We start from the raw sequence: 19117 nt of genomic DNA on the forward strand, positions 1-19117 counted from the left end.
TTATGAGGGTTCCTGTTTCTCCACATCCTCTCCAACATTTGTTGTTTTTTGTCTTGGTGATTATAGCCATTCTAACGGGCGTGAGGTGGTATCTTAGTGTTGTTTTGATTTGCATTTCCCTGATGATTAGTGATGTTGAGCATCTTTTCATGTGCCTATTGGCCATCTGTATATCTTCCTTGGAGAAGTGTCTGTTCATTTCCTCTGCCCAATTTTTGATCGGGTTGTTTGTTTTTTTGTTGTTCAGTTGTGTGAGTTCTTTATATATTATGGAGATCAACCCCTTGTCAGATGTATGTTTTGCAAATATTCTCTCCCAGCTGGTTGGTTATCTATTCATCTTGATTCTGGTTTCATTTGTCTTATAAAAGCTCTTTAAGCTGATAAAGTCCCACTTGTTTATTTTTTCTTTAGTTTCCCTAGTCTGGGTAGGCATGTCATCCGAAAAGATTCCTTTAAAACCAATGTCAAATAGTGAAACACAGGTTCTTTTACCGATCACACAAGAGGGGCCAAAATAAAAACTGGAATGCCAGGCTCATGGCAAGGAAAAGGTTAGCCAGATGAGGACAATGGGAGCTAAATCTGAGATCTACCTCCTCAAAGGGAAAAAGGTAGGGGTTTTTATTTGAGGTTTTAGGCAGGGGAGGGGGAGCCTGTGGCCTTGCAGGTTGGTGCCTTCCCACCAGCCTGCTTTCCACCTTGTGAGGCTGCTGGCAGGGAAGGAGATGGTGAGATGAGGGAATCTGCAGGTGGGTGTCCTTGGTTGTCTGTCTCCATGATGGACAGTGGGTTCTGGCGCCAGGAAGCCCAGGAGTTGGGGTCTGGGAAGCTTCAGCTTCTTGATATTCGCTAGACATCAGTTTCCCTGTAATAAACTTCAAGAATACAGAAGTTAAAGAAAGCGATATTTACATGTGAATGCAACTTGGAGAAGCAGGGAGAGGGGATGGGTGCTTTTGGTTTTAACCCCATATGTGCTGGGGTTAATGGAGGAGAACTGATATCAGGGCCAGCATCAATAACAGCTGTCACTGAATGAGTCCAGTAAGTGCGGAGCTCTGGGCAAGCGCTCCATGTCATGTCAGCACCACTCTCATATCCGTCAGAAAACGGAGGCACAAGGAGATTCAATAACTTGCCCAGAGGCAAACGTCTAGAAGGAGGCAGACCTCAGCTCTGCACCCCATCTCACATCGCCACATCTCACTGCTCTCTTCAGCGCTGTGCTCTTCTCTGGGTACGTCACCGCTCAAGAGCCTCCTTGGCCAGAGGTAGGCCACAGTGTCATTTCCAGCTGCAAGGCACAAGGGAGTCTGGGGAGGGAAGTATTTTTTCCCCAAGTGCAGAATTTTATATTATTTCCTAATTATGATTCTGAAAAATTTCAAACCCCTAAAAACAGTGAAATAATAATAAATGGACTCGAATATATATTTCACTTAGATTCACCTATTGTTAACATCTTTTTTCTGAATCTTTTGAGGGCAAGTTGCAGAAACTATAACACTCCACCCCTAAATACGTCAGCATGCATCTCCCAAGAACAAGAAAATTAACATTAATTCAATAATATCATCTAGGACACTATTCCACGTGTAAAACTTCCCCAGTTGTCCCAATTACCTTTTCATACCTTCGTTCTTGTTTTTGCTGTTATCGTTTTAATCCAGATCTAATCAAGATTCACCATTGCATTCCATTGTTATGCTTCTTTCATCTCTTTTAAACTTCCTTGTTTTGTGTTTTGTTATGTTTTTCATGACATTGACCTTTTGGAAGTGTTCAGGACCATTGTTTTGCAGGATGTTTCACATTCTGGATTTGCCTATTGTTTCCTCATGATTGGCTTCAGGTCACATATTTTTGACAACAATACTCCACAGGAGATAGTGTGTGATCCTTACTGCATCGCATCTGGAGGGCCATCACGTCACGTTGTCCCACTCTTCACAATGCTGAATTTGGCCATCTGGCTAAGGCAGTGACTTCCAAGTCTTGTCATTGTAGCACAGTTTTCCCTTGGTAGCTATTAAGGCATTTGCGGTGAGACTGGGAGGTTGGGTGAACACCCTGTTCCCCAATCACTTATAGTGAGCTATGCCCAATAGCTAGCTATACCCAATCTTCTGCTGTTACAAATTATGCACTGATTACTTTATATGTACCTACTTTATTTCATGTTGTTATCACTGCATTTTGGGAAGACATTCCTAGACGCAGAATTGATGAGTAAAGGGTAAATGCTTATGTAATAATCACTAGCTATTGGGTATAGCTAGCTATACACGATCACTAAGCTATACCCAATAGCTTTAGTATCCATTGATGATTTTTACCTGATTCAGTTAATTCACGGAGGGTTGCAAAATGGCACTTTTTAAATCTCACATTTATTTACTGGTATTCTTTTGTAAAGAAGAGGTTTCCTTTTTTTTTCCATCCTCTCTCTCTTTCAACACATGGACAATTGGATTTCAAAAAAAAACTAAATGTGTTATAAGCTCAAATTATCAAATTGTTATAATGCTTAAACTGTCCCAAGTTTGGCCAGTGGGAGCCTAGGAGGCAAATTTTTCTAACCAGGCACATTGCTGCACCAAAGGGAAGTGGGGTTCTGTTGTAAGGAAAGGGAGGATGGGTACTGGGCAGCAACTCTTGGGCCTGTCACAACATCTTACCTCCCCAAGCCTCAGTGTCCTGGGCCTTAGGACAGGGTGACAGCTCTCTCAGGATGGTTTCCAGAACTAAATGAATTGGCCATGGATTAACTGCATGAAAAGCATGTGTGCCTGTGTCAGAGCCTGGCACAAAGAAAGTGCTCAAAATATATGCATTTCCCTTCCCCTCTTCTCCTCTGCTTTCCTCTGCCATTGGCTTTGCTCAAATCCTCATTCTACTTTGGATTTATAATGTCACACTATCTTCACCTGTTAGTGCCTCAGTTTTCTTGCTTGTGAAATGGGGATACAGAACTGGCTGGGTTGTCACAAGGCTCAGCTATGCTGCCATGAGTATAACGCCCACTCTAAGTGTCCTGAGGTTTCAATTCTCTCCCAGGATTTTGCACACAGTGGGGGCAGGGGAGACCACACACAGTCTCACGGTCACCTGTGGCTCTGACTCTTGTTTTGCTGAGTTAGTTCAGTGTGTTAATTATTTCGTCATTTGACCCAGAAGTGAAATCCAGCCCTTTTCTTAATTTTTACAACCCTCTCCCCACACACGTGGTCACATATGACATTTGGGTGTCTGGTAGACCTTGAAAATTATTTGGAGCGTGTAGTGGGTGCTGAAGGTGCCTCACCCAGATTTTTTTACTAGCTGGTGAGGCCATCCCCAGCCACTGTGGGTGTGGCTGTCGACAGCTCACAGATGCCCCCTTTGCTGGGGAATTGTCCTAGGCGCAAAATAAAACTCTGACCCTCGCCTATAAGGCCCTACGTGATCTGAGTCCTTCCTGTTCCTCTGACCTCTTTGCCTCTGGCTCTCATCTGCTCCTTTCTCACTCTCCAGTCCCGTAGCTGGGCCGTGAATGTAGCAAGGTCTTTCCTGCCTCAGCGCCTTTGCACTGGTTGGTCTCCAGCAAAGTTCTTCCTCCAGCTTCTCCTGGCTAACTCCTACTAGTGCTTAGGTCTCAATTCAAAAGCTTCTTCCTCAGAGAGGTTGCTCTGGCCTCTCAAATTAAAGGATACCCCCTTCTATTAATTTCTCTCATGGCCTCGTGATGCTCTTGTTTTCCGTTTATGGCACTTAGTAAGCTTATTTATGCGCTTGTTTGTCTTTTCATTTGCTTCCTCCATTATATCTAAACCTCAGGAAGGCAGGATATGTCGTGTTCGTCGTTGTGTTCCCCACGGCTAGGTCGATGCTTGCCCGGTGCTTAGTGAGTGCTGCTCGGTACCAGTTTGCTGAGTGAACCAATCAGGGAACCATCCGACGTGCGCCTCCACGTGCTCGGCTCAGCCTCCTCGGCGGTGTCCTGGCCTCACACCAGCACCCTTGGCTCTGCTTCCAGGGTGGTCTTTCCAGAGCGAGCAACCATCTCTGTCGTGCTCCTTAGCCTGCCACTCCAGGCTCCACGTCCGCACCCACTCTCCGCTTCCCTCCAACACGCTTCCCGCAGCTCAGCCACCACGCCTCCCGGTGAAGCCTGGTTCTGGAAGGGCAGCCGGGGCGGTGAGACTACAGCTCCCACAATGCCTCGCAGGCCCGCGCCACATGATTGGCTGAGCTTCTGGCGGCGGCCAATAGGACGCGGTGTTGTTGGCTTGTGCCGCAGCAGCTCGAGTCCTGGGAAGTGCGGGGCGCGCAGGGAACGCTGCCCGGCGTCTGCTTGTGCTCCGAGCTGGGGTGCGTGGCTGCTTTGCTGCCTGCCCGCCTCCTGCCATGGGCAGCACCGAGAGCAGCGAGGGCCGCAGGGTGTCCTTCGGCATGGATGAGGAGGAGCGGGTCCGGGTGCTGGAGGGCATCCGGGTGAGCGGGCCGCCGGCGGGCGCGACGAGCGAGCGCGGCCTGGGCCGGGCGGGCGGACGGCGCCGAGGGCGCGGAGGCCGGGCGGGTGAGGGAGGTGCGGGCCGGAGGGCGTGCGGCCTCGCCCGTGAGCCCTGCCGGCTCCCTGGTGGCGAGCGGCTGTCCCTCCGCCGTGTAGAAGAGGACGTGAGGCTCGGAGATGCCCGGGGTCCCTGCCCGGGGAGTGGCCGCCGGAAGGTTTCACCGCCACCCTGACATCAGGCTGGCCCCGGGGAGAAGGAGTGGAGAACGGGACAGGTGGGGAGGCCACGTTCCAGCTCCGGGTGGCTTGTCACAGACCTGAATTTTTCCCCCGCCCTGGTGCGTGCATCTTGTTATGTATACAGCGATGCTTCCAATCCTGGACACCTGCCACAGCCTCTCAGCACCGCAGCCACGGGGCACTTGAACAGTTGTGAATCATCATATACCCTTCCCCCTGCTTAAAACCGTCCAGTGGATCCCTAGCGCATTTAAACTGAAGAGGAACCGCCTACCTTGTTTTACAAAGCTGTGCTGCTGACCTCTCCGACCACATCTCATGCCAGCTCCGTCACTCCCACCCCCCATCTATTCACTAGCCTCAGGTCTTCCTTGTCCCTGCAAGGTGCCACCTTGCTCCAAGCACACAACCTCGGCATTCGCTCTTTTCTCTTCCCCAGCTTTTCTAATATCTAGATCTTATTGTTATTGTTCAAATATTATCTGAACATCCTTGCCTGACCACTCGATCTAAAGTAGCTTCCCACCTGCACTGTCACACTTATTTTTTTTCATAGTACTCATCACCATTTGAAACTTCTATTGATAATTAACTTGTTTATTGTGTTTCCCACTACAGTGTAGGCTCCTTGAGGCTCAGGCTCTTGTCCAGTTCCTGACTGTTAACCCCAGAACTTAGAAGAATTAATAAAAGTAGCTCACATTTGAGTGCTTAGTGGAAGCAATGCGTTGTGCTAAACCCTTTACAGGTATCCTCACATTTTCAACAGCCAAGAGGTAGATTTCTGTTAGCCCGTTTTATAGATTAAGGACAGCTGAGGCACTGAGAGATGCAGTAACTCATCCAAGGTCACTAGGTAACAAGTGGGCGAGTTGGGGTTGAAGTAGGCCAACTTCAGGGCCTGTTCATTGAATGCTTCCTATCCTCCTGCACCTGTGCCTGGGACATAGTGGGTGCTTTGTAAATAATTGTTGAGTAATTAAATGGATGAACCCAGTGAAACAGGGACCAAGTTTAAATGGAATGCACAGAGTTGGTGAATTAGTTAGTTAGGGAGGTAGCTGAGAAAAAGGCATCGGGAGGTCTAACTCCTGGGCAGATGCTCATTAGCTGTGTGACCTTAGGTGAACAACTTATCTTTTGAATCTCAATCACCACATTTTTTAAAAAAATGGGAGGAGGGTGTGATAATCCTAGGTGCTGCCTCGGATAAGATGAAGATGCGTGTGGAGGTGTTTAGAAAAAGTAGAGTATTTTGTGGGAGCCTCTATTCTTAGCATAGTACTTAGCACGTTTGGTGCTTGCTAGGTGTTATCTAGTCTTGACCTGGCTCTTGGCAACGACAAAATAGGGAGGAGATGGACCGCATTGGAAGATTGAGAGGCAGGAGCCTGAATTGGAATTTAGGAAGATACCCTTGACTCTGTTTGGGTGCTCTCCCACGTTTGTCACTTGGTATCCTGCTTTTGGGAATGTTGGAAAGATAGGTCAGTCAGAGTCCCTTCGAAGGTGACTTCTAAGTTCACAGATGAACATCTTTTTTGGCTATATCAGACAGGTACATTTTATTTCTAGTTCTCTTAGCAATTCTGCAAAGTATAAAATCTCTTTTAAGATGGAGAATCAGGCTTAGAGAGGTTAAGAAATTTTTCCAAAGTGTTACCTGAGTAACTTCTGGGACTTTAATCCAGATATTTGGGTTTGAGCAACAGCCTTTTCTCACTACTCTAAGCTCCCTCCTCCTAGTGATATGCAAGGCAGTGTGAACATTCTGTGACAAAGCCTCTACCTGTCCTGACAGGGTGCTGGTGCCCACTTAGTTCTTCCAGACTGTTAAAACTTGAGGGAGTTTTGGTGACTGACTGCTGGGCAAACTCATCAAAGAGAATAAATGACTTGTCTAGAGGCACACAGTGGGTGCGCGGCCCCATGCTCTGAGAGCCCCTTCCTTTCTTCCTTCTGCTTGTGTGCCTGGTTTCAGAGAAGGAGATCAGAGAAAGGAGGCGATTGCAATGAAGTGTTTTGGTGTAGGGGCTTTTTCTGCTAGCAAAGTTATTTGAGGGTTGGGGAGTCCACCATGTCTGTAAGCAGACAAGTGGAAAAAATAAGTAGAAGAGATCATTGAATGAACCAGTGAGAACTTAGTTTAATAGAAGGTAGAAACTAAACAAAATGCCCCAGCTCCTTCAGAGAAAGTTAAATATTCTTAAAGACCACTTGTATTTAATCCCCTGGGCCTGGTCCTGGAAAGTGCTTTAGTTCCCTTAAAATTAAATGCCAAGGCCTTGCTAGTTTGCACACTTATTTGCATAAATTTACATATCAAGTTCAAGCCCTAATTCCATGGAAGGTAAAAGAAATTTAATTAATGCAAAATGCTGCAATTATATTAAACTCCAGTTTTCAGAGCAAGCATGTGTGAAATTATACATAAAGATTTCATTTCAACCAGTATGTTTAACCTCATCCTTCAATAAGAGAGGGTACACATGTGGCAATAACGTCCTGTGTATGTCCACTTTTCCTCTTCTCCACCCCACATAAGCAGCCCACTTTGGTAATTCAGCTGAAAGTTGTTGCTTGTCAACATCCAGACTCCTCACAGTTCTCCAGCCTTTTCTCCTTCCAACCGCTCGGGCTCCCTGCTCTTCTTCCCAAGTCACTTCCCAAGCCTGCTGCTTTCGCTGTTTCCTAAGCTCATTACATCCTCAAGACTGCTCACCTTTACCATCATTCATTGTTCCTGTGAGGCGAGTCTGGACCACTGCTGAGGGGAGGACCAAGGAGGATGTAGTAAAACACACAAGTAACAGTCCCCAAACATGGCAGTGCCAGAGAAGCCGTATGCCAGAGCGCTGCCCCCATAGCTACCATTTATCCACCTCAGCAGATGCTTACTGTGAATGGGTTACTTGCCAGGCAGTGGGCTTGGCCTTGCATAGACAAGGGACAAAGCACAAGGTCCCTGCCCCCATGGAGACTTCAGCCCACTTGCGGGTACAGACCAAAAGATAAAAAGGGGCCGAAAAATAACAAAAAGTGTGCAAAGAGTAATAGGCTACTTGCTGGCAGTGGGATGGTCAGATACTGCCACTGGGAGGAGGTGACATTGAAGATGTGCCTGAGCCAGCCGTGAGAAGAGTACACACATTAGCTCTGTGCTGAGTGTTTGAAGAGCACTGTTTCAGATATTCTGCGTGCTGACCTTGTGAGATATCATTATCCTTGTCTCAGAGGTGAGAAAACAGTTTCCAGGAGGTGAAGTAAAGCGAGGTCACAGGGAGTTAGTGGTAGAGCTGGAAGCTCAGATGTTCCAGCTCCATAGCCCATGTGCTTGGCAGCCACACAGGGGTTGGGCTGTGAGAGCAAGTTGGCCAGGTGATGAGGCTGGAGAGCTGGTGGGCCCTGACTGCCAGGCAGGGCTGTTTACTCGTTACCCTGGAGGCAACATTGCAGTTCTTGAATCAGGAATGGAGCTTTGGAAAGATTTTATCTGATGATGGTGATTTTTCTGTTTTTTTTTGTTTATTGAGATGTACTTTACATATAAAATTCACCAAATTCAATGATTTTTTAGCAAATTTATGGAGTTGAACAACTCATCACATTTGGATTTTAGCACATTTACAAGACCTAAAAAGATCCCTTGTGCCTATTTGCAGTCACCCCCGACTCCCACTCGCAGCCTCAGGTCACCACTAATCCTTCTGCCTCTATACATTTGCCTTTTCTGGACATTTCATGTAAATGTACTCATGCCTCTTTTATGTCTAGCTTCTTTCACTTAGCATAATGTTTTTGGTCTTGTATCAGTAGTTTGTTCCTTTTTATTGCTGGGTAGTATCTCATTGTATGGATATACTGCATTTTGTTTATCCACTCGCCAGTTGATGGACATCTGAATTGTTTCTAGTTCTTGACTATTATGAATAATGCTGCTATGAACATTTGCATTCCAGTGTTTTGTGGGCATATGTTTTCATTTCTGTTGGATAGATACCTAAGAGTAGAATTGCTGGGTTATTCTTTTTATGAATTTGGTGAGCTGTTAGGTTTAACTTTTTGAGAAACTATCAGGCTTTTCTAAAATGGCTGTACCATTTTACATTCCCACCAGCAATATATGAGGGGTCCAGTTTCTCCCTATCATCACCAACACTTGTTATTGTTTCTCTTTTTGATTATAGCAGTTCTAGTGGGTTTGAAGTGGTATCTCGTTGTGCTTTGAATTTGCATTTCCCTAATAACTAATCATGTTGAACATCTTTTTGTGTGCTTATTTGCCATCCATGTATTTTCTTTGGTGAAATGTGTATTCAAATCTTTTGTCCACTTTTAGTAAGGTTGTTTATTATTGAGTTTTAAGATTTCTTTATGCTAGATATAAGCCCTTTATCGTATTACGATTTGCAGATATTTTCTCCCAATATGTGACTTGTCTTTTCATTTTCTTAGTGTTGTCTTTGAAGTACAAACATTTGTAATTTTGATGAAGTTTAGTTTATCAATTTTTTCCTTTTATTGATTATACTTTTGGTGTCATATCTCAAGAAATCCTTGCCTAGCCCAATGTTATGGAAATTTTCCCCTATGTTTTCTTCTAAGAGTTTTATAGCTTGGCTTTTATATTTATGTCTATGATCCATTTTGAGTTGATTTTTGTGTATGTTGTGAGGTAAGGCTCTAAATCAGGGATTGGCAAGGTTTCTCTATAAATGAGCAGATAGTAAATACTTTCTGCTTTGCTTACTAGAAAGTCTTTATCACTGCTAGTCAACTTTGCCCTTGTAGGGTTAAAGCAGCCATAGGTAATATGTAAACAAATGGGTGTGACTATGTTCCAGTAAAACTTTATTTATAAAATTAAGCACTGGGTTGGATTTGGCTTGAGCACTAGAGTTTGTTGAACCCTCATTTAAATCCATCTTTTTTGCATGAAATATCTAATTTTTCCAAATCCATTTGTTAAAAAGACTGTCCTTTCCCCACTGAATTATCTTGGGACCTTTGTGAACATTAGTTGACTGTAAACATAAGTGTTTGTTTCTGGATTATGAATTCTTTGAGAGTTCCATTGATCTATATGCCGTATGTCTATCTTTATGCCAGTACAACACTGTCATGATTATTTCAGCTTTGTAGTAAGTTTCAAAGTTGGGAAGTATAAGACCTCCAATTTTTTTTTTTTCCAAGAATGTTTTGGCTTTTCTGGGTCCTTTGAACTTCCGTATACATTTTAGGATCAGTTTGTCAACTTCCATAAAACATCCCCTATTGGGATTTTGAGGGGGTCTGTACTGAACCTATAGATTTCTTGGGGTAGAATTGCCATATTTAACAATATAGAGTCTTCCAATCTCTGAATATGAAATCTCTTCATTTATTTGGATCTTTTTAAAATTTTCTCTGCAATGTTTTATACTTTCAGTATACAAGTCTTGCATTTTTTTCTTAAATTAATTCCCAAGTATTTTATTCTTTTTGATTTTATTATGAATGGAATTGTTTTCTTAATTTCATTTTTGGATTCCTCATTGCTAGTATGTAGAAATACACTTGATTTTTGTATATTGCTTTTGTATACTGCAACCTTGCTCAACTCATTTATTAGTTCTAGTAGTTTCTTTTGTCTGGACTTCTTGGATTTTATATAGGTAGGATCATGCTGTCTGCAAATAAAGACAGTTTTACTTCTTCCTGTCCAATCTGAATGCACTTTCTTTTTTTTTTTCTTGCCTTATTGCATTGGCTAGAATCTCTAGTACAATATTGAATAGAAGTGGTGAAAGTGAATGTCCTTGCTTTGCTTCTGAGCTTAGAGAGAAAACGTTCAGTTTCCCATCATTAGGTATGTTAGCTGTAGTTTTTCCATAGTTGCCTTTTATCAGATTGATGACTTTATCTTTTAATATTCTCTGTCACCCCTTCCTCTCTGTCCTTATATCCTGTTTTTCTTTTGTAAGCTCTTGGAGTGCAAAGACTCTTATTTATTACAGTCTGGCTCTTTAGTTTGTGTGTGTTGGATTGCGTACTTGGATTAATGAATCGGCAGTCCTTCTTTTAGCCAAGCTGGCAATCTGTGGCAGCTGTGCATGAGAATCTTACTCTTCTGCTTCTTACTCTTTCAAAGCTTTAATACAAACTTGTTTCATATGTATGCAGAAAACTTCCTTTTCCACCTCGCTATTGCCTAGTGATATACTTCTCGAATGTCTCAGTGGAAACATCGATGTTCCTTATGATACTGTTTTATGTTATGTCCTTCATCTTAGTTGACTGCTTAGAGCTAGTGTGGTGAACAAAAGATCTCAGAAGACCTGGACTTGAGCCCTGATGCTCAAAGGGATAAGTCTCTCTTCTTATATGCAGGATGGAGATATACACCCGTTTAGTGTAGACACCTTGAAGGGGTTGGATCACAAGTCCTCTCTCTTCTTCTCCAGCTTTAACACTCTAACCTGCTGACCATTTGTGTGAGTGCAGTTGGTGGGGCCACAACAGGAAATGCTGACTTACCAGGAAACAGATGGCCAAGTTCTCTACAGCTTTCCAGTGAATGGTATTTGTGCTTCTAGATGTCAAGTCGAGCAAACATTGCTGGCACACACTGTGTGCCAGTCCTGGGCTAGGTGCTTTCCCAGGTGTTATTCTCTTTGATGCTCCCCAAACTTCACATCTTCTGACACATGGTGAGGTATCAGAAAACAAAGTGGAGCTGATTCTTTAGGGAAGCAGAGTACTTTAGGTCTCTCTACCTCTCCCCCTCAGCCTGAGGAGTGGAGAATCATCCTGAAGATGGGATGGTACAAAGACGTAGGCACCTGCATGTAAACTTTCCCTTGGTGCCCTCCATTCATCTGGCTCAGGGGTTCCCAAACTCTGTGTGCAAGAAGGACAGTAGAGGGCTGGCTACACAACCACGCTGTACTTTAGGGGCAGATTTAGCAACTTTCAAGGTTTTTTTTTTAACAGCCTTTAAATTTTCTCTTAGTAGTATTACAGTGTAACCAGTAATAAAATTTAAATGGTGTAAGAGTTAAGGTGATTTCCACCTTACCTTCTGACTCTAGAAGATAATCCTCATATAGATGAAATTCCATTGTAATACTCCTTACCTGTGTCCCACTGTAGTGTTGAAGATCTTTCTATGTGAAGGATAAATCTATCAGGTAATACAAATATAAGGATAGTTCTTAGCTATAACTCCTACTGAGTTCATTGGGGTTGGTCCCTCATTTGGGAGGTAAAGATGCTGCACTAGAAGGCGTCTTTGATCCCTCGGGTTTCTAGTGCTACTTTTTCTACCCCTTAGAGGGAGGTTGCTACACGATCTTCCTCAGCAGCTCTGGTTTCCAGGATCAAACCTGCCATCTCTGCTGTTTCTCTGTGGCTTGTAGAGGCTTCAGAGTGTTTCTTGGTTCAGCCCTTCCTTCCCTTCTGCACCCCGTCCCTGGCCGTTCTCTTTTATCCTCATTAGTGAGCTGATTTCTGGATTCTAAATGTCCAATCCAGAGCTGTCCTGAATGCCACTGGCCGTGTCTCCTGCATGTCCCATGGGTGCATGTAATTCACTACATCCGGTGGAATTCACCTGCGTCCCCTCCTCTGCCTCCCTAGAAATCACGCTCGTTTCTTATGTTGTGAATGGCACCATCCAGCCAGTCCCTCAACCAGAAAGCTGGGTCCCACATTTCCTTTTTTTTCTACATTTAATGACAAATCTTGAGTTTTTCCCTTCCAGCCATTTCTCTGTTTTATCCTCTCTTCTTTATCCTCACTAACTCTTTATCTCAGTTCAGGCCCATTCTCTCCTCCCCTTGACCATCTGATAAATGGTTCTTTCTCCCAATAGGCTTGCCTCCCACAAATCTATACTGCCGGGTGCTAGCAGGGTAGTTTTCTTGAAAGGTAAATTTTACGTTTGAACAGGCTTCAGGCAAATGGTAATAGAATCCTGACAGTTCAAAAGGAGGTGCATAGGGAGAAAGTACATCTCCCTTCCACGTTGTTTGTCAGTCCTGCTCTGAGGCAGCCCCCATTACTAGCTTGTCATGTCAGTGGTTGTTCAGAGTTAAAGCTGAGTGTGTCACTCCCTTACTTCTCATCCTTACATGCTTCCCATTGCCTCTAGGTTAAAGGCAGATTCCCGGGCCTGGCTCACAAGGCTCTGTGTGCTGGTGCCACTTTCTGCCTGTCACTGTGTGACCTGGCAGGTAGGACATTTGCTCTGGCTGTACTCTAAGCTGTTTCATGTTTCTGTGCCTATGATCTGTTCTTCTCTGCCTGCAGTACTTTCTCTCGCTCTGACTGGCTAAATTCCTCTTCATCCTCAGGACCAATTCAGGTGTTACCTTCTGAAGGGTGTCTTCTGTGATGTCGCTCCCCTACCCCTTGATGGTCACTGTCCCAGGTCTTGAAGACTCTGCTCACCTCCCAGTGCTTACTTCTCTGGGCAGAGATGATCTCTTCTTTGCTTACTCCGTTACTGCCCCATGAGCAGGAGCCACGTCTCTTCATCTCTGTCCCTAGCACCTAGCCCAGAGGTGGGCACAAGTCAGCAAAATCCTTGTTGGACAGAATTTTAAGCCACTGGCTCAGTTTTTCATGTCCCTAACTATGAATCCAGAAACTTTGTGGTATTAATTGATTTGAATTAATTGCCAACACTTAAAAATTGAAGGCTTTACATAAAATCAGTTTTTAGCTTTTTTGGGGAAAAAACCCAAAAGTCTGATCCACTTACCCATATGGCGACACTTCTGGAGTTATGAGGTAGTCGCCCTCTTTGGGGGGCATGTGCTGTCATCACTGTCCCCACCACGTTGCCCTGGCACAGTTTTTTTTCCTCTACCAGGCCCATTTTATTCATTTTTGTCATCTGCCTGACCTCTGTGGCCATCTGTGCATGCCACTCTTGGAATAGGAGGTCCCTGAGGGCTCTTGTTCTGACATTCTGGGATTTAAGTCTGTGGTGAGCAGCCGGTGGATCTAATTTCAGCTCATGGAAAACTGAGGACTAGCGAACAGAATCTCCAAGGCAACGGCCTGAGGCACGGAGAGGAATCTCTTTAGAATCGCAGGATTGGCAGTGCCTCTGTGGGGATTGGGGTATCCGGGCACCAGGAGCTGCTGGCATACCCAATTCCCTGCGAGCTTGTTCTTCTGGAAACTGCCCTGGGTGCTCAGCCTGAGTGGAGGAGCCCTAGGCCCAGCTGAGAGAGAGCAGTGATCTGCAGTTTATCTCCTGGTACTCATTGGGTCCTCAGAAAGTGTTGCACTGAGTGGCTGTGCAGGCCTTGCTCGCTGCTGGCTCACCATGTAACCTTGGGCGAGCTGCTGCTTTGCACCGCACCTTCTCCATCTTTACATGCGGAGGAGGAAGCCTCTCCTGCCAGTAAGCAAGCTGATGCTGTGAGCTCATTGTGAACATCAAAGCGTTTGTAAATGCAAAGACGACTACTTAGGAAGCTGCCTCCACATTGCTACTTCTCCAATGTGTCTACATTTTAAGACTAAGAAGTGCTAATTTTCATATTGACAGTCTCCCAATTTAAGTAGGCTGTCTGTTTTATGAGTGCATACGTATTCTCCCTCCGTCTCCTACTCTAGGGCTCAGTTTTGTTGTGAGTGCCATCAAGTCGATTCCAACTCCTAGTGACCCTGGGTCCAGCAGAGCGGAACCCTGCCTGGTCTTTTTGCGCCCTCCTCTCACCTTCCGGCGCTGTATCACACTATGCTCCACTGCTACTCACAGGGTTTTCATGGCCCATTTCTTTGGAAGTGGGGGGCCGGGTCCTTGTTCTTAGTCTTTCTTAGTCTGGAAGCTCCACTGAAACCTGTCCACCGTGGGTCACCCTGCTGGTGTTTGAAATCCCGGTGGCACAGCTTTCAGTATCACAGCTACATGCAGCCACCACAGTGTAACCGACAGACGGATGGTGGGGTTCCCTGACTGGGAAGTGAACCTGGGCTGTACACTGAGAGTATCGAATCTTAAGCACTAGACCACCAGGGCTGGCTCAGGCTCAATAGAGCACGATAAATGGGGGGAAATGGGACTTGCAAATATTTTCATTTTTCTTGAATTGGCTTTTCTAGGGACATGGTTATTGGTCACCTCAGAGCAGTTCTGTATTACTGCCTTCACTGTGCGAGGATTGCTGTCAGGTGCCCAGGGCTTGAATCCAAGTTTTGGCCTCAGCGCTTCAGACTTCCTGTGATCTGGGGTGAGTTGTTTCACCTCCCTGACTCTAATTTCTTCATCTATAAAATGGGAATGCACCTAGCCCGGAGCCTGGCGTGTGGAGGATGCTCAGGGAACGTTAGGGCCGGTTTTTATCATTATCTCTAACTAGGAGCCCATCATCACGCCTAGGTGTGAGTTCCTCTGTTGCAGCCTGAGCTTTCTTGCCCTCTTCCGCAGTGTGGCGACTTGTGTCCTCTTTCTGGTCTGCCCCTTGGCACTCTGATGCCAGGGATTGCCTCATTTCTTTCTCCAGATGCAGACTCTTGAGGCATCCTGTGTAGTCTGTTTGTCTGTGAGCAGAGCCACTTGGGTGGACTGAGGACGCTGCACACACACTTACAGAGCAGTTCTCGGCTCAGTGACGACACCTCCCTCTCCAGCGAGCCACGCTTTGGGCCTTGCTGTCATCTTTCTCTTATCTGTTAATTTAAGACTTTTTCTTCTTGCAAATGCGTCTTAAAAATTTTTAAGTGCCAACTGTTGACAATTTCTTGTGAATCCTTATCCTTGAGGCTTTTTCCAAGCCTCCATATACAAGCATCTCTTTCCTAGTACAAATGAGATCATAGTGTATGTACCACTCTGTACATTACTTCTTTCACCTGCCCTGTGCATCCAGCCGGATGCCAGGTCTTCACTCATTTCACTTCCATGGTGTCTTTTGCATCCATTCCCTCCCTTCACTCTTACAGCGATTACATCTCAGTCCTCATACTTCTGATGTGCACGGTTTCGGCAGCGACCCTGCCTCCAGCCCTTTGTGACCTCAGCCGCTCTTCTTGCTTTGCCAGACTGTTCTGTGCAAAGAGAAGATCCTGATCGAATTCCTGCTCAGAAACCATCAGCAGCTCCCCCTTGACTGCAGAATAAATTGCAACCTCCTTACCTTGTCATTCAAGGCCCTCACCAAGTGGAACTCACCAGGCCTCCCTCCACATCTTATTTTCCTAACGGACCTGTGCTGTGTCAGGACGAGACTCAGGCTTCTCTGAGCGCTCTGCTGTCTGTGCCTTTCTTGTGCCCTTCCTCTCTCTGGAACACACCCCTCGACTCCCACCCCTTCTCTGCAGTCATCCTTCCAGGCCTGGCTCAGGCCATCTCCCTTCCAGCTAGAACCCAGGACTCCTTTACTGGAACTCCTGGGCATGTTAGAGGAGCTCCTCTCGTCAGCTTAGCGGCTGTGTTCTCTGTTTGAGTTCGCCGTAGCCACCCCATCTGACTATAAGCTCTTTGAGTTTAAAGTTCTTGGCTGTTACAGCTTTACATGCTCCATTGGACTAGTGCGTGTTATGGACCCAGACCTCTAATAAAAATATTTGTTTAGTTCATGTATTTAACAAATATTTGGGCATCTCCAGTGTGCAGGGCACTTTTAGGCATTGAGGATACAGCAAGAGCAAACAGAATCTTTGTTCTCACGGAGGTTACATTCTGATGGGAGTGACAATCAGCAAGTGATCAAATGTGTGTTATGTCAGGTGGATGAAAGTGCAGAAAAATGAAGCAGAGGGAGGGAGAGAAAGAGTGACGGCGGGGTCACGACTTCAGACGGGGTCGTCAGGGAAATGCAGGAAGTGCCCTTTGTGGCCAAGCCTACTTGTGACTGGACCGTTGTTCCCTGGCTTCTCTCAGCAATCCTGCCTCCTCTGCCTTGCATCACTTTCGCTCCTGCGGTCAATTGTCCCTTCCGGGGGTGCTTCTGCCTGTGAGCGCTGCTTAGTAAGTGCGTCTCTCCTCGCCCTTGTCCTCGTGGTAAGCATCCTTCTGCCCCGCAGCAGACTGGCGCGGTGGCTGAGGAGTCAGGCAGCCTGCACGGCAGGCAGGCGTGCACCCCGCGAGCTTCATGACTTGGGGCGAGTGCTTTAACCTCTCTCTGCTGTGGTTTCCTCAACTGGAAAGTGGGCGTTGCATTGTGAGGATTGGTGAGGTGGTCTGTACCTAGTGAGTGCTCAATGCATGTTAACTAGTAGTGGGAGTAGGGTATTACAACTTGTAGTTACCGTGACTCTCGTCTTCTCCTTTATATAGAGTCAGAGGGACACTGCTCACTCCTCTCATCACTGTTTGTTCAGATAACACCCAGCTGCGTTTTTCAAAGCAGTACCCTTTTCCCACAGCCTTTCAGTCGTGGGGTGGCCACGTGACTTACTCAGAAACCTGTATGGTTTAGTAAAGAAACCTCTAGTCCCCTTTGGGAATTTGCCTCTAAATTCATAGCTGCTTTTGGGTGAGGGAAGTGTTATGGTTATAGTCATGGAATGGTGATCCTCAGGGAGTGGGATCTGGGTTCCTAAATGCATTTTTTAGGGTGCAAATGGTGAGCTCTCTATGCATGTGTGACCTCACTTGAGGCCTGACTTTGGCTGTCTGTGGCCTGCCCACTCTTGCCCATGGTGCTCATGGGTGTAAGGGCTGTGGGCTGGAGAGGGGAGGAGAGCGAGTCTCTTCTTGGGATCCACATTGTCCCTGGAGACTTGTGGAGGTGCCAGCCGAGTGTGCCATAGTGGTGGCAGGGAAAGGCCTCTCTCCTTAGAGTCCCTGTGTTACTCAGGATGAGGGCAGGTCTGGGTTTGAGCCACAGGACATCAGAGCTGGAGGGCTCTTTAAAAATAATCTGCTCAATTTAATTTTGTACAGATTGTGGAAGGGGAGGGAAGAGACCCACTCAAGGTAACGAAGCTGCGTGTAGAACACTTAGAAAGTGCTCAGTTTATGGTACATGGCAAATGTTAGCTATTGTTATTGATTAGTTCATGCATTTTTACATAGCCAGTATGTGCCTGGTATGGATTATAATTAATATTTGTATAGTGCTTTGCAGTGTCACATAATAGCTAATATTGGTTGTTTTTACTTTGTGTCAGCTGCTTTATGTAGATGCTTCATTTAGTCCTCACGACAGCCCTACAGTCTGTACCGCTAATTATTTCCATCTCACAGATGAAGAAACTCATGTAGCGATAAGAAGTCCCTTGCCCAGGGTCACAGTGCTAGTAAGCAGCTTAGTTGGGATTCAAATCTAGGCCTGTCTAACCCCAAAGCACTTAATTCCTGAGCTGTATTGCAGACAGTCCAGCCTCATTTCATAGGTAAGGGACAAGACTCTCAGAGAAGCTCAAGAACTAGGTCAAGGCCACACAGCTAGAGCATAGGCAGCACTCCTCTTTCCCTGCACTGCTCTGAATTTGGCCCTCCATCCCCTGACCACACAGGACCCTATCTGGCCAGCTCTGATGGCACAGTGACCAGTGGGCCTCTGGCACTGAGTTCCCAGGCCCGTCTGGCTCTGGAGGCCTCCATTCTGGTTCTGTTGGTACGGGGAGCACTGCCCAGATGGTGTTTATTCTCGCATGACTACTGCGTGTATATGTATATTTGTTGATTAAAAATATTACTTGCTGTATTTTGTAGCAACATTAAAAAATATTACAAATCTCCTACTGCCAACAAGAAGCTTGCCAATGTTTTCCTTAACCCCTCACTCACCAAGTAATATGGTTCAAATGATGCCACCTGGGCTGGGCCTGGAAATCAGCCTGTGACAGCTGTATAGAACCCTGTTGTAGCTTCCCTTGCCCTTGGATCAAATTTGGGCTTCTTACCTTGGTCTGCCAGGGCTTGTGGTCTTGCCTTTGCCTGCCTCTCTGGCCTGAACATCTGGTCCCATCCTCCTTCTCACACACTGGTCTTCTGTTAGGCCCTTGGACATGCCAGCCTCAGTTCTTCTCTGAAACTCTACACTTATCCTCTCCTCTTCTTGAAACTAGATCATTTTTTCCTGAATCTCAAGACATAAATGTGGTTGGGGCTTCCTCATTCAGGGGCAGGAGTCTTAACATCATGTCCTCCCCTCTAGGAGGTCTTCCACAATGCCCGTGGCTTCCTGCACCACCCCCATGTGCTTCCATTTCTGCAATGTTGTATTTAATTCTTTTCTAACACTTATCACTAACATACTTCACTGATTTTTAAGACATTTTAACATCTCTGAAACACAGATGTCATATAATAGGTGAAATGTTCATTTCATTAGTGTTTTTTGTCTTTCTTCAGGCTGTAGAAACACAATGGTGTGATTTACAACTGATGATGCCTTAGATTGGATGAAATAGGATATGTGAAATTGTTTACTTGTT

The 19117-nt window shown here is 45.7% G+C and overlaps 1 protein-coding gene across 1 annotated transcript in view; it reads left to right on the forward strand.

The window, feature by feature from the left end:
- Window positions 1-4317: 4317 nt before the first annotated feature.
- The window catches only part of PLXNA1 (plexin A1), a 331470-nt gene continuing 316670 nt past the window's right edge, over window positions 4318-19117 (forward strand). Inside the window, exon 1 of the mRNA XM_087431622.1 lies at window positions 4318-4476. Coding sequence (XP_087287748.1) covers window positions 4390-4476 — 87 coding nt within the window. The 5' untranslated portion in view covers window positions 4318-4389. The remainder of the gene's footprint in view (window positions 4477-19117) is intronic.

This window comes from Ceratotherium simum, chromosome 5 (genome assembly GCF_057802395.1).
Source record: "Ceratotherium simum simum isolate JZ-2026a chromosome 5, ASM5780239v1, whole genome shotgun sequence".
In the NCBI taxonomy this organism is placed as follows: Eukaryota; Metazoa; Chordata; class Mammalia; order Perissodactyla; family Rhinocerotidae; genus Ceratotherium; species Ceratotherium simum.